This window comes from Scyliorhinus canicula, chromosome 9 (assembly GCF_902713615.1).
Source record: "Scyliorhinus canicula chromosome 9, sScyCan1.1, whole genome shotgun sequence".
NCBI lineage: Eukaryota > Metazoa > Chordata > Chondrichthyes > Carcharhiniformes > Scyliorhinidae > Scyliorhinus > Scyliorhinus canicula.
In genome coordinates, this window is record NC_052154.1 from 56272531 (window position 1) to 56285183 (window position 12653).

The 12653-nt window shown below is 46.7% G+C and overlaps 1 protein-coding gene across 6 annotated transcripts in view; it reads right to left on the bottom strand.

The window, feature by feature from the left end:
• rpgrip1l (RPGRIP1 like) overlaps positions 1-12653 on the bottom strand; it is a 303409-nt gene that overhangs the window by 222001 nt on the left and 68755 nt on the right. For all 6 annotated transcript variants that reach the window (XR_005461803.1, XR_005461804.1, XM_038806727.1 and 3 more), the window contains exons 7-9: positions 12432-12537; positions 9270-9416; positions 7653-7726 (exon numbers count right to left, since the gene is read on the bottom strand). Coding sequence is in view for 4 of the 6 variants with exons in the window: in XM_038806727.1 (XP_038662655.1) it covers positions 7653-7726; positions 9270-9416; positions 12432-12537 (327 nt within the window). In the remaining 2 variants the exon portion in view is untranslated. The remainder of the gene's footprint in view (positions 1-7652; positions 7727-9269; positions 9417-12431; positions 12538-12653) is intronic.

Below are 12653 nucleotides of genomic sequence, written 5' to 3' on the forward strand. Positions count from 1 at the left end.
AGGCTCGATGGGTCGAATGGCTTCCTTCTGCACTGGAGGGATTCTATGATTTATTTTCTTAAAGTTAGAGTACCCAATTAGTTTTTTATACAATTAAGGGGTAATTTAGCATGGACAATCCACCTCGTCTGCACATCTTTGGGTTGTGGGTGTGAGACCCACGCAAACACGGGGAGAATGTGCAAACTCCATACAGACAGTGACCCCGGGCCAGGATCGAACCCGGGTCCTGAGCGCCGTGAGACAGCAGTGCTAACCACCATGCCACCGTGCTGCCCTGGGATCCTATGATACATTTTACAAAGGAGATACATTAATCAATAGGAATGATTAATGAAAAGCAAGATTAAATAAAAACTCTCTCCTGCACAATGGTAACTTGAATGAGCAAAAACAGTGTGAATCTGTTTACCAAGAGATAGGGAGACTGATAAAGACAGTTGAAAATTAAATTACGTTATTGTACATTGGCTGCATCATAATAGAATCAGGAAAAGAAGGTTTAGAAGAGCACTCAAGATACAACGGTAAGTATCACAAAAATTATTGTCTTTGAAAGTAACATTTCATGGCTAAGACCTTTCATTACAAACAAAGAAATAACTGATGCATGTAGAAATGGTACAGCAGTTATCATGGGGGATTTTAATCTACATGTCGATTGGTTTAACCAGGTCGGTCAAGGCAACCTTGAGGAGGAGTTTATAGAATGTATCCGCGCTAGTTTCCTAGAACAGTATGTAATGGAACCTACGAGGGAACAAGCGGAATTTTGTCCTTCATTGCTAGAGGGATGGAGTTTAAGACTAGGGAGGTTATGTTGCAATTGTATAAGGTGTTAGTGCGGCCACACCTGGAGTATTGTGTTCAGTTTTGGTCTCCTTACTTGAGAAAGGACGTACTGGCGCTGGAGGGTGTGCAGATGAGATTCACTAGGTTAATCCCAGAGCTGAAGGGGTTGGATTATGAGGAGAGGTTGAGTAGACTGGGACTGTACTCGTTGGAATTTAGAAGGATGAGGGGGGATCTTATAGAAACATTTAAAATTATGAAGGGAATAGATAGGATAGATGCGGGCAGGTTGTTTCCACTGGCGGGTGACAGCAGAACTAGGGGACATAGCCTCAAAATAAGGGGAAGTAGATTTAGGACTGAGTTTAGGAGGAACGTCTTCACCCAAAGGGTTGTGAATCTATGGAATTCCTTGCCCAGTGAAGCAGTTGAGGCTCCTTCATTACATGTTTTTAAGGTAAAGATAGATAGTTTTTTGAAGAATAAAGGGATTAAGGGTTATGGTGTTCGGGCCGGAAAGTGGAGCTGAGTCCACAAAAGATCAGCCATGATCTAATTGAATGGCGGAGCAGGCTCGAGGGGCCAGATGGCCTACTCCTGCTCCTAGTTCTTATGTTCTTATTACTGTTCAAGTAAATAATTTTCTATTGAAGTTATCGAACTGTATTCCATTCAGGAAAGATACATGGTTTCGAAATTTATTTGCATACAAACTTTTTGAACAAGTATTCTAATTATAAGATGTTATGTAGCAGGGAACTTCAGCCTGTAACTGACATTTTCGCCTTCCCGAACAGGCACCAATGTGGCGACTAGGGCTTTTCACAGTAACTTCATTTGAAGCCTACTTGTGAAATTAAGCAATTTTCATTTCATTTTCATTTCATTTCATCCATAGATTACATTATTGTTCTCTCTTCTATTATATTTTAGATAATTGTATTTGCCTTATTCTTTATAGCTATAGCTACCATAGAATTCTGACCACAAACATGATGCATTTGACATTTTCCTTCAAGAGCTAATATTTTGTTCAACATTACGTTGCACAAACTATCTCCCTCAAAATGCGATGTGGAAAGGAAGCACAATGACATTCCCTTGGTGTATAAAATGCAACTGCAGAAGATATATTTTGCAAACTGTAAGTGGTATGTGATTCAGAACAAAGAAAATAGTTTCTGCATGGATAAAAGATTGAAATTACCATTTTAAAGAATAGTTAAATTTTCTTTTACAAAAAGAGCTTAGTTTAATTTGATACTTCCCCCAACAGACCTATATATATATTTTTTAAAGCATAAAGCTAATGTGAATTAAAATATATAACTGTACAGTTAACTGTAAAAATCCTTACATTTAGTGCTAAATGGATGCAATGTAAAGTAAGCAAGATTATCTAAAATAAATTGCATTTTTACAATAAATATGCAAAATGTATTGTGATGTCAGAAATACATTTAGAAGTATAAAAAATCCATATAAGATGAAAATGAATACATTTCTTGCTTAACTTGGTTTTTATTGTTGCTTGACAGTGGCATCTGTTTTTGTTTTAGGGCCATCAAATGCTACTCCCAGATTAAATTCCCACATTTTCTGATTTGAATTTGTTGAATGTCAGGTTTTGCTTTATTGTATTCACATCACCAGATATCACAGAGGAAAATGACTGCCACTACCAGTCTCACAGCACACTCCTGTGAACCATGAATCATTTTGGGGGAGTGGGGATTGCTGTGGAGAATTCTGCATAGCTGTGGAGCATTCTGTAATCCAAACTCTCATCACTTTCATTTCTGGAAGAGAAGGTATAGTCACTGGATGATAGCAGTAAAAGGGGAGGCAGCTTACTTCACCATATCATTAGGGACATGGAGAAATAAAAAGGCAAGGGGCAGGTCCCACAACGACTACGGCACCATTTTTAAAGTCCGTCCCAATGCATAAAAGTTCACCAAGAACTGTCCCCCTCCTCCCCTCGCCAAGGCATTGTCGTGCTTGGGCATGACCCTCTCCCCTGAACAATGCACGTCACTCGCGCTCCTCTGGGAGGTCTGCTTTATAGGTACATGCCTTGAGAGACTATCGGGTTTTATGTAAGTCTGCCACTCAAAGCGACGTGAATGGACTTTCGTACAGGGTGTGGGGAGATTTAGGCGTAGATGTCCGATAATGATATGCTAATGTCTGGAAATTATCGTGTTACATCACTGACGGCAGGAGGGGATAATCGCATCACATTTTAATGTCAGCTTGAAAAGTGATTTGGACATCTTGCAAGACTTTCCACTCCCGACCCTGACCTCGCTGGCGAAAAGTGGAGCGGAACAACCCGGCCATATCAAATTCATTTATTATTTTCATCACCTCTATTGGATAATTATTTCAACCCACTACAGCCAGAGGACTAGAAACCAAGTTCATGCACTCTGCTCACATAATTAACCTTTTAAGGCCTCGTGTAATTCGGATTGGATTGGATTGGATTTGTTTATTGTCACGTGTACTGAGGTACAGTGAAAAGTATTTTTCTGCAAGCAGCTCAACAGATCATTCAGTACATGGGAAGAAAAGGGAATTAATACAAAATTCTTCAACAGCGGCCCCAAGATCCCAGAGAACTTTTTATCAAACTACACTGTGTACCCGTCCAGCCCCGAGGCTTTACCCGACTGCATGGCCTTCAGACACTCTGCTATCTCTTTCAACCCAATCAGGGCCCTCAGCCCTTCTACCAACCCCCCGTCCACCTTCGGGAAATTCAGCCCCCCAAGAAGTGCCTCATCCCCTGGGCGCCCAGCTGGGGGTTCCGACCCATACAGCCTACTGTAAAACTCCTTGAATACCTTATTCACCCCTGCTGAGTCTCCAACCAGGCTCCCGTCCCCATCCTTTACTTTTCCTATCTCCCTGGCTGCCTCCCTCTTTCTAAGCTGCTGTGCAAGCATTCTGCTGGCCTTCTCCCCATGCTCATAGATCGTCCCTCTCACCTTCCTCAGCTGCTCTACCACCCTCCCTGTAGTTAACAAGCCAAACTCTGCCTGTAGCCTCCGTCATTTCCTTAAAAGTCCTGCCTCTGGGGTCTCCGCATACCTCCTGTCAACCTGCAATATCTTCTTTATCAGTTGGCCCATCTCTGCTTTTTCTGCCTTCTCCCTGTGGACCCGTATTGAGATCAGCTTCCCTCTAACCACCGTCTTCAATGCCTCCCAGACCACCGCCGCTGAAACTTCACCCGTGTCATTGACTTCCAGGTAGTTCTGAATACATTTCCTCAGCCGTCCGCACACCTCTTCGTCAGCTAAAAGTCCCACGTCCAGCCTCCAGTGCGGGCGCTGACTACTCTCCTTGCTAACCTGTAGGTCAACCCAGTGCTGGGCATAATCTGAGATTGTGATCGCCGAATACCCCGTGTCTACTACCCCTGTCAATAGAGCCCTGTTCAAAATTTTAAAAATCAATCCAGGAGTACACTTTATGCACGTGTGAGTAGAAGGAAAACTCCTTCACTCTCGGCTGCCCGAATCTCCATGGGTCCACTCCCCCCCCCCATCTGCTCCATGAACCCCTTTAGCTCCTTTGCCACCGCTGGCACCCTGCCCATCTTTGAGCTCGACCGGTCTAACCCAGAGTCAATAACGGCGTTAAAGTTCCCTCCCATGACCAAGTTATGCAAATCCAGGTCCGGGATCTTCCCCAGCATCCTCTTTATAAACTCCACATCATTCCAATTTGGCGCATACCCATTTACTAGTACCATCTGCACCCCCTCCAGTTTCCCAATGACCATGATGTACCAGCCTCCCACATCGGAAACTATTCTTCCCGCCTCAAATACCACTCGCTTGTTGATCAGGATTGCGACCTCTCTAGTCTTCGAGTCCAGCCCCGAGTGAAAAACCTGTCCAACCCATCCCTTCCTTAATCTGATCTGATCAGCTACTCTGAGGTGCATTTCCTGTAGAATTACCACGTCCACCTTCGGTCCTCTCAAATGCACGAACACGTGTGCCCTCTTAACCGGCCCATTTAGCCCTCTCACATTCCATGTAATCAGCCTAGTTGGGGGGCGTATCGCCCCCATCGCCGATCAGCCATCACCTTTCTTGGGCCAGTCTCCAGTCCACGCCCCACGCATTTACCGGCCCGCCCCCAGGCAGCCTCCGCCCCCGACCTCCTTTCTGTCCCACAGCAAAATTCCCTCCCCCATCAGCGGAACATTTCCCCTCCTCCCTCCCCCCAACTAACAGCACTATGTAAACCGACCCCTTCGACAAGCATAACATCTGCTCACCCCCCACTGCGCTTCCGTGAGCTAGCCCACCCAGCTAGCTTGGTGACCCCCGCCCATGGCGCCAGACATTCTCCCACCTACTGTTCCCTCCCCACCCCCTCCCCCGGCTTAGACACACATATTCAAACGAAAAACAGTTGCGACACAATTGTCCTAAAAAAAACCCCCAATAAACAAAGAAAAGATCAAACAGAAGATCCAGCATCTAACAAACACAACTCCATCCCCCATCAGTGCAAATTTTAACTTTAACTCCCTCAGCACTGCAACTGGTCCCAAATCGATACAGAACGCATTACAAATAACATCCCAAAAGAAGAAAAACAAGAAACTTTTTTAACGTGAATGCTGCAGCAAAGTTCAACGTCCTCAGTCCGCCACCAGTCCTTTCCTTCTCGCGAAGTCCATCGCTTTCTCGGGCGACTAAAATAAAAATGTTGCTCCTCATAAGAGACGGGTCGGATGCAGCAGTCCAAACTTAATCTTTTTCTTAAAAAGGGTCGACTTTGCTCGATTGAACCCTGCACTTCCCCTGGCCACCTCTGCACTTAGATCCTGATGGATCTGCAGGATACTGTTCTCCGATTTACAACTCCGTGTCTGCCTGGCCCACCGTAAAATACGCTCCTTGTCCAAGTACCAGTGGAATCTCACCACCATTGCCCTTGCAGGGGGGGTCCTCCACTCGCGGCTTCCTCGCGAGCGCTCTGTGAGCCCTGTCTACCTCCAAGGGTCGGGTGAACGTCCCATCCCTCAGCAACTTCTCGAACATGCCCGCTATGTATGCCCCAGCGTTCGATCCTTCAGACCCCTCCGGGAGACCAACGAATCTCAAGTTCTGTCGGCGGGACCTATTCTCTAGGTCCTTCACCTTCTCTAGGAGCCTTTTCAGCTGGTCTCTCAGCATCCCCACCTCCAACTCCACCGTAGTTGATGTTCCTCCTGCTCAGCCAGCGCCTTCTCTACTTTCTGGATCGCCCTATCTTGGGCATCCAATCTGAGCTCCAGCCGCACAATTGATTCTTTAAATCGGGTCTAAGCATTCCTGCTTCTGCTTGGCGAAGCCCTCCTGAATAAATTGCATCAGTTGCTCCGTTGACCGCTGGGTCGACAAGCCAGGACTCCGGTCATCCGCCATGCTTTCTCCGTCTGCAACTTCAGCCCAAGCCTTCTCTGTTCGTCTGTTTCTTCCTTTGCGAGTGCTTCTAGTTCTCCTCTCCATACACCGATGTGGGAATCCACTCAACAATTTGCCTCCACCATCAATTTACCAAATCAAGTCCAATAAAAAATCGGGGAAAAGGTCCAAAGGTCCGACCCGAGCGGGAGCCACCAAATGTGCGACCTACTCCTTCATAATCGCCACCGAAAATCCGATAAAATTAAAAGTGAACTGGTTTAAGTTTTGTATTTATCAAATTTTTGTTAATAATGATGTTTTACATTAAACTTTACAAGATTCTACAAAAGCAACATTTGATTATGAAGTAATTATAAATGGATAAGATACTTCAAGTAAACAAGGCAGAAACATAGCAACATTGGTAGTACTGCCGCCTCACAACACCAGGAACTCATGTTAAATTCGGACATTGAGTGAATATGTGGTATATGCACATTCTCCCTATGTCTGCATGGGTTTCTTTAAACCATGGAATAGAACCATAGAAGTCTTACAATGCAGGTGGCTATTCGGCCCATCGAGTCTGCACTGACCCTCTGGAAGGGTACCCCACCTAGGTCTAACCCCCACCCTAACCTGGAACCGAACCTGTACATCCCTGGACACTAAAGGGCAACGTAGCATGGCAAATCCACCCAAGAGTGGAGGAAATCCGCGTAGACATTGGGTGAATGTACAAACTCCACACAGACAGTAACTCAGGCTGGAATTGAATCCAGGCCCCTGGTGCAGTGAGGCAACAGTGCTAATCACGGTGCCACCATGCTGCCGCAGTTTCCTCTGGGTGCTTTGGTTTCTTCCCACAGTCCAAAGATGTGCAGGTTAGGTGGATTGGCCTTGCTAGATTGACCCTTAGTGTCCCAACGGTTAGGTGGGTTATGGGGATAGGGCGTAGGTCTGGATACGATGCTCTTTTGGAGTGTCAGCACAGACTCGATGGACTGGATGGCTTTCTACTGCACTGTACTGATTTTATGATTCTATAAACATAAATCAAAAAAATATCAAAAGTTACAGAAGCTGGAGCCTGGGCATACCTGGGTGCTAGAGGCCCAAGGCTGCCACACTGAGGAAGGTTGGACGCGATATCCAAGCGCAGGTAAGTATGTATTTTTCCCTTTTAAAATCGGCGGCCCTGGCTTTCCGCCGCTAACCAGAGGTTATGAGGCATTAACTCTGCTTTTCTTGCAACAGGTGCTACCAGACCAGTTGAGTATTCGCATGATTTTCTGTTTTTCAGCACTTTACTTCAGTCAGAATTGTGCTTGGAGGCCTATGCCCTCCCACCACCCAGAGAGAATGTGTATAAAAGACCAGATGCATTCATGAAAATGAGACAAATAATGCAAAACAAGGAACTAAAATTGTACAATGGAGTACCTGTTGTATAATTTGTCATAGTTTTCCTTCAAAAGATCTCTTTCCTTTTGTAAATCTTTGACTCTCTCTTGTAGCTGCTCAAAAAGAAGAGTTATGAATTACAAACCACCACATCATTAAATAGATAGGAAACTGAATACAGTTTTGTACACTTATTTATATTGCTGTATATGTTTTACCAAAAAAAAGCGCCCGAGTTTTGTTTTGGGCATCGCAGCGCCAAGAACGACCCTGCTATCAAACGGGACTTTGTTTTTTAGGGGCCTCATTACCTCACTTCCTGCACTGATGAGCTCAGCTTGTCAGTGCAGGAAGAGATAGGGGTGCCGTTTTAAAATGTTGCCCCTAGCCCCTCGATCACTGGCACCTCCCACCCCCCATCAAGGCCTCCGGAACTTCCAAGTTACCACTTAGGGGGTCCTTGAATCCCCCCTCACCCCACCTCTTAGGGGCAGGAAACCCCTGAGCCCGATCCCGGAGGGTAACCTACTACCCAGGCATCTTGGCATTGCCAGCCTGGCACCCAGCAGAAGTGTCCTGCCCAGAGGCCGACCACCAGGGGACCTCCGCTGGCCTGAGCGACCCCTCCAGGTGCCTATGCCTGGTCCACTTTTGTGTGGACCAGTGCAAAACGGCGCCCGGTCGAGGCCTTGCTGGGAGGCCATTAGTTCCCAGGCCTCGGGTTGATTGGTTGCAAGTCATATTTAAATCAGCCTAATGGCTCATTTAAATATCTTAATCTGTATCACACTCAACGAGGGGGAGATCCAGATTGTGACATCTCGTGAGATCTCGTTAGATCTCATGAGGTGTTCTGCGCGTGTCAATGCTCGGGAGAGGCCTCTTGCAAGATGTAACGATCTTGTCACATCACTAAGTCGAGCGCGATGAAGCCGTTCGATCGTGCCCGAGGTTTGTTTCACTTCAAATCTTTGATATTACATCTGTAGCTGGTCTTACAAACTGCAGTTTTGCACCAGGATCTACTTTTATTGAAATCAGTTATGGTAGATTTCCCATGAAGTCACTCAGTGACTTTAAAATTATAGTATAACTAACAATGAGGTAAATGCGGCCTCGGCAGAGAGTTCCCCGCAGAGGCCCCCCCCAAAAAAAAACAAGTCCCGTTAGATAGCGGAGCCATTCTTCGTGCTCTGCCGCTGTGAAACACCCCGCTATTCGTGCTCAAAACAGGACTCTTTTTTCCCCCATTAAATCGTGCTCCTATTGTGAATTTTGTTCCAGCCTGCTTCATAAACAGCAATATTAAACCTAGAAAAGATAATGGAATTATTCTGGATTGGAAAAAATGATTAAATCAATGCTTCTTCAAGATAGCATTTCAGAGTGACTGACTCAACTGTGTGATGCACCGGATTCTGACTCCATAAAATATCAGATGCTAACAGGGGAATTACAAGCTGTGCTCCATATCTATCTTTGGAAAATGGTTATGAACCTCTCTACTTATGTCCTTGTGGTTCAGCACATTGTTTGAATTCAAAGAGTGAATTATTTCTAGTAATGTACTCTATAACATCCATTATTTCACACAATGCTCACTTCTGACCAGTGGAGTATTATTTATTTTCAATAACATTTAAAAACAAAAACTACCTCCACAGTTGTTTTTTGAGAAAAGGTGGTTGAGTGGAGCTGATTTTCAAGGGAAAGGCACTTAAAACGTTCTTCTTTCAGCTGTGCATTCAGTTCATCAACTTTACTCATTAAAGCATCATGACTGGCTTTCATGGTTTTCTGGTTCTGTAAGACAATACATCTTCAATGTGATGTAGGCATTGTGCATTATAAACTTAGATTGTAGACGTGCACGGTTTACTTCACAATTAATGATGTCTGATAAGTCTATATTATTAAATATTTAATATAAATCTGTTACTTAACATGTTCACAAAACAAAAACAGTATTTTCTTTCTCCTAAATGTTGCATGTATTTTTTGCGCGAGCTACTCAAATAAAACACAATGCATTTGATTCGAGCAGAGGACTGATGCTACAAAGGTGAGAAAGAACTTGGACCCCAACTTTCTCTGTACAAAAGCTGTGATGAAAAGCTCAGTAGATCAATTAAAAAACTGCTTTGCAGAAGTAGTTCAGTACCCAAGAGAATGAACCACTTGTAATGCCAGCTAACATGGGGTAAGGCGAGAATTTGGATGGTCAGCAGTATAGCAGAAATAGGGCCAAGGGAAGAGATGATAGACTCTTGAATGGAAGAATTCGGAGAAAGCATAAGGAGCGATTTATGTAATGTTGCCAATCCAGAGAAGAAAATTCCAGGTAATAGATACTTTAAAAACTACTTTTTCACATGTAAAACCTCCAGTTTATGAAATAAACTACCACATTGCGCAGGGAATGCACTCATTAAGGAATAAAGACAAATTTCTAATCTAGCAGTGAATATAGGATTATAAAACCACATATTTGGTACGGGTGAGGAGGGAGATTAAATAATTAGCTTGGGTTCTGTACATTAACATTGATGATGTAAGTTCATTGGATGGACTTTATGACATTTCCTCATAACTTCTAGATTTTGATAAACAAACTTCACAATAAATTTGCTCTGAATTTTCAGTCTTTTTTATTCCTTGATTTTATGCATAACATTGCAGGAGAAACAGATGGGGAGCGATTCTCCGGAAAAATTTCCAAATGCTGTAGCGTGCGGGAATTGCACTTTCTCAGTCAACCACAGCCAGCTCGCAACAATGGCGCCGACAAGACCGGCCTCAAGATTCGGGGATGCTGACCTGGAGAGGCTCCTGGACGACGTGGAGGCCAGGAGGGATGTCCTGTTCCCCGAGGGTGAGCCACAAGGCAGCCAGTGCTGCCTGGGACAAGGTGGCGGCAGCAGTCAGCTCGGGCAGTGTGACCAGGGGGACTGACCTCCAGTGTTGGAAGAAAGTCAACGACCTACATTGGGCAGCCAGAGTGAGTAGACACCAACGCCCCACTCCCCAACCCCCGCCAAGGGAAGCATCCCCCAGGCGACCACCACCTCTCTCCATCTCCCTCCCCCTTCAGCACTCCCTCAACCCACCCCTTCAACCTCCCGTCCACCCCAACCCTCCCATCACACACCCCCTCCCCATCCCCCACAACTCTGAACCAAGCATGTGGCTAACGATGCCCTCTCTGTGTCCACTCAGGAAAAGCTCTACAACATCGGCGGGAGAGGGCCCAGACTGGTGGTGGGTGCTGGACTTGAGAATCCCCACCTCCTTCGAGAAGCAAGCCCTGGAGGTGACTGGTGTGGCCGACAGGGCGGTCATTCATGCGGAGGCAGACGCCGCAGAGGTGAGGAACAACATCACCACCAGAGGACCTGTCAAATGTGAGCGGCCGGGACATTCAGTGGGCAATGACCGTGTCATTCCAGCAGATCTATACCCAACTGGAGGAGTCCCAGAGGCTACAGGCGCAGAGATAGCACCGACAATGAGTGGCACCGAGGCCAACACTGCTGGGGTGGCGACCGCAATGGAGAGCTTGGTGCACCATGTCGACACCATGAGTGACGGTGTCCAAGGTGTAGCGCAGTCGGTGACGGGCATGGCTGAGGGTCTCGGAGTATGTCTGCCTCACTGGGGGTTGTCATCCAGTACCAGGCCGACCTTGAAGGTCTCAGATGGGAATGGCCAATGCGCCACGAAGCCTGTCCCAGTCGCAGGTGGACATGGTTGAGGCACTGCAGAGCATGGCCCGGTGATTGGAGATGTGTTCCAGTCACTGATGAGCATCGCCAAGGGCGTCGACATGATGGTGCGTACCATAGGGAACCACCCGGGCTGGCAGAACCAGATGATGCCAGGGCAGCCAGGGCCCGAACTAACTGCACCTCCGTCCCAAGGTGAACCCCAGGGCCATATGGGCACCGACTGGGAGGAGGGGACGCTGAGTGTCAGCCCGGACCCGTCCAATAGGGGGCGACAGCGGCCACCGGCACTCCAAAGTTCCACCCCTCTGATGAAATAACGTCTCGAGGCAAGCACACGGGACAGGGCGGCACAACTCTGCATGTGCCATCAACAAATGAGCAGGAGCTCTCTGGCCCCAGAGGATGCCTGCCAGGGACATCGAAGGCCACGGGACGAGGTAAGCAGCTGGCTGCCCCCACCACAGATGGGTGTATCCTGGGGAAACACCAAGACGTAGTGGTAGATCTAGAAAGGCCAGGCACATTGAGCATCACAGAGCACTTGGGTAGGGGGGAGGGGTCAGGTAGAGGATGGGGAGGGGATGGCTTTGGCGGCCGGCACTATTGGTTCTGGGGTATTGTACTGCACATGAAACAACTTCTTGCACAACTATTATGATGCCTCCGTCACTTTTTTCTGCAATGCGGGCTGACCCCCGATCCCTTGACCTGTCTCTCCAGGCAACCCTCCCCCCACCCTGTGGCACCTACCACCCTCATGTGATCATGTCCCCGGACATGGCGCCCATTGCGGCCCACCCTGCGGAGGGTCTCCCACACATTTGCCGAGCACCGGGGTGGCAAAAAACAGCTCCCCCGGTCTCTTTGCCTGTGTGCAAAGATTGCTACTTCACTCCTCAGCTCCCCACAGAAGCCCTTACATCAGGTTCACGTTTTTAAAGAGCACCAATCGGTGACAGTGTGAGCACTTGCCGGGGAGGCCGGTAAATTACAGGAGGCCGTTGGATGACAGGTGGCTCCTGCTATTCACCGGCCTCGTTAAGTTTGAGGCTGGAAAATCACGACCATTATGTTTTGGGAGCAGTTACGTTACCTCTTGAATTTGCAAAAATTTTCCCTCCAAGACCGTAAGTGCAGCTGCTTTTTCCACAAGTTGTTTTTGTAATTTTATCATCTCCACATTTTCTCGGATTGCTGTCCTATCAGGAAAAAAAAAATATGATGCATCATATCATGGACAATAGTGAACAGAGAAGGATAGATTTCCTTTCTGGCATAATACCTTTTACACAATTTTTCCTACAATCTCCCTAAG